This window comes from Chionomys nivalis, chromosome 2 (assembly GCF_950005125.1).
Source record: "Chionomys nivalis chromosome 2, mChiNiv1.1, whole genome shotgun sequence".
NCBI lineage: Eukaryota > Metazoa > Chordata > Mammalia > Rodentia > Cricetidae > Chionomys > Chionomys nivalis.
Window position 1 is genome coordinate 73,415,872 of NC_080087.1, and position 2,405 is coordinate 73,418,276.

Here is a 2,405-nt window from a genome sequence, read left to right on the forward strand (position 1 = left end):
TTGGTCATATTCTTTCCCCTTCCATCATAACTACTCTCAGATCCTCCCTACTTCCCTATTCATGCAACTTAATGTTCCTCCTTACTCTCAAAATCTCCAAAACAAAGGCCCCAAAACAAAAATCAAAAACAAAAACCCAGTAAGACAAAAAATACCAAACCAAAATAGACAACAGCACATGAAAATCATAAAGTCTGTTATTATTTTATTCTGCAATGAGAATTATTTAATATGATATACTTTATTAAATCTTTTTTTAAAAGATTGATTTATTATTTATTTATTATGTGTACAGTATTCTGCGTGCACATCTGCCTATATTCCATAAGAGGGCACAAGATCTCATTATAGATAATTGAGAGCCACCATATAGTTGCTGGGGATTGAACTCAGGACCTATAGAAGAACAGCCAGTGTTCTTAACCTCTAAGCCATCTCTCCAGCATGCTTTATTAAATCTATTTCATTAATTTTCTTATTTAAAATGAAAGCAACTTTGAATAATTTTTAAATTTTTGAATGTTTGTCCTAGTCATACTTTATATATTTTTCTAATCTCCATCTGCCAGTAATAGGAGTTCAAAATTTAAGAGTTTTATAATTCCTTCTTGTTTTACTTTGTACTATGGTTTAACAATGTCTTTCTGAATTCCTATCTTGGAAAATTTTAGTATAAGACCAACATTCCAAAGACAGAAAAGAAAGCTTTCATTATTAATAGATTACCATGTCAAAAAGTAAATCTCTTCATTGATTAAAAAATTCAGTATCTGTCAATTCCTACCATCTGAATATTAGGTAACCAGGAACACCGTGGTTATTTTGCTCAGATGTGGTAAAGAATTCTCTAAGGAAGATAGATGGATGTTTGGGATGTCAAATTAGCCATGGGATCCTCTTGTAGAAAAGGAACATTCAAAGTTTGAAAACGAAGAAATTAATTTGGAAATAATTTTCCTATTGTTCATCAGAACATAAGGACAGATGATTGGATAGCCTGAAGATAAAGCTCCACTAATCAGATCCAATACTGGGCTGTTCTTAGGTCTGTGAAGTGAATAGAAGGTAACAAAGGTGTTTGAGAAATAGAAAAACACAAAGAAGCCCACAAGCAGAAGGATGCTGTATGTGGCTTTCTTTTCAGAAGAGGCCTGGGAAGAGTCACTGGAACTGTGGACATGCCGTGTTCTCCTATTGTGTCTGAACAGGAGGGTCACCATGTAGAGGCTGGTCCATATTATAACAAATACAAACAGGATGTCTCTAATCGTTAATGCAGTTACAAGTGACATGGTGGTGTGGTGGCGAACCTGGTTACTTTGGCAATATGTCTGGGGATATCTAGAACCCACAACGGTGAAGTTGATTTGGCCCTTTATGTTTTCAACCATTGGAATATAGAGAAACGTATTGATGATCCAGATGAAGAGGAGTGATGGCAAAATGCAGGACTCAAGCTTGGATTTAAGCCATGCCCACTTGGAATGAGTAGGGCTGACAGTGATGGCTTGAAATGCACTCAGTAGCAAGATAGTACAGATAGAGAGCCCCCTGGTAACACTGTATGCATACAGAACTGCCTTACATCCCACATCATGGAAAAGGAGCTTGACTGCAAAGGATGCCATGACATCTGGTATCAGCCTGAACACAATGCTCAAAACATTGACAAGTGTCAGATGTGTGAAGATCATATCGATGGGCTTCTTCAGATGGGGCTGAATTAAGAAGGCATACACGTATAGTATGAAGAGCAGTGAGTTTCCCACGAATCCATTGAAAACTTCTGACAGGAGAAAGAACCCAGAAATTAGGTCTCTTGGAAACATTATCTTGAGGAAGCCTTTGATGCTCTTATTGGATAAGACAGGCCAACCAAATATAGACACATGATGTTGTGAGATTAAAATTAATGGACTAGGTGGATGACTACAGTGATTGACAGATAAGCCCAAAGAGAAGGTAGTGAGATGCACACTCTGCAGTCAGGATCAGAGGTGAGCCTTCTAGGAACTGGATCCCATGATTTCTGCCTGAGAGTAGAGAAGTCAGGGTTAAAGAGCTCATATGGAAACACATAGCATATTAGTATAGGAACCTGGACATATCTGACTCAGATGAAAGACAGATGGATATTGTATAGAAATAAAAAGCTTCAATATCGCCGGGCGGTGGTGGCGCACGCCTTTAATCCCAGCACTTGGGAAGCAGAGGCAGGCGGATCTCTGTGAATTCGAGACCAGCCTGGTCTACAAGAGCTAGTTCCGGACAGGCTCCAAAGCTACAGAGAAACCCTGTCTCAAAAAACAAAACAAAAAAACAAACAAAACAAAACAAAAAAAAGCTTCAATAACAAGGAAACAACCCAAATTTTAAAGAAGGTATAAAATAAAATGTTAAATGGA

The 2,405-nt window shown here is 37.7% G+C and overlaps 1 protein-coding gene across 1 annotated transcript; it reads right to left on the minus strand.

The window, feature by feature from the left end:
* Positions 1-881: 881 nt before the first annotated feature.
* Positions 882-1,829, minus strand: LOC130862137 (vomeronasal type-1 receptor 3-like). Its single transcript, XM_057751586.1, has one exon. It carries the CDS (start codon positions 1,827-1,829, stop codon positions 882-884), a length of 948 nt encoding a protein of 315 aa, XP_057607569.1.
* Positions 1,830-2,405: the final 576 nt, after the last annotated feature.

Coding starts and splice junctions, on each gene's coding strand:
- LOC130862137 (XM_057751586.1), bottom strand. CDS start 1,829: ATGTTTCCAAGAGACCTAATTTCTGGGTTCTTTCTCCTGTCAGAAGTT.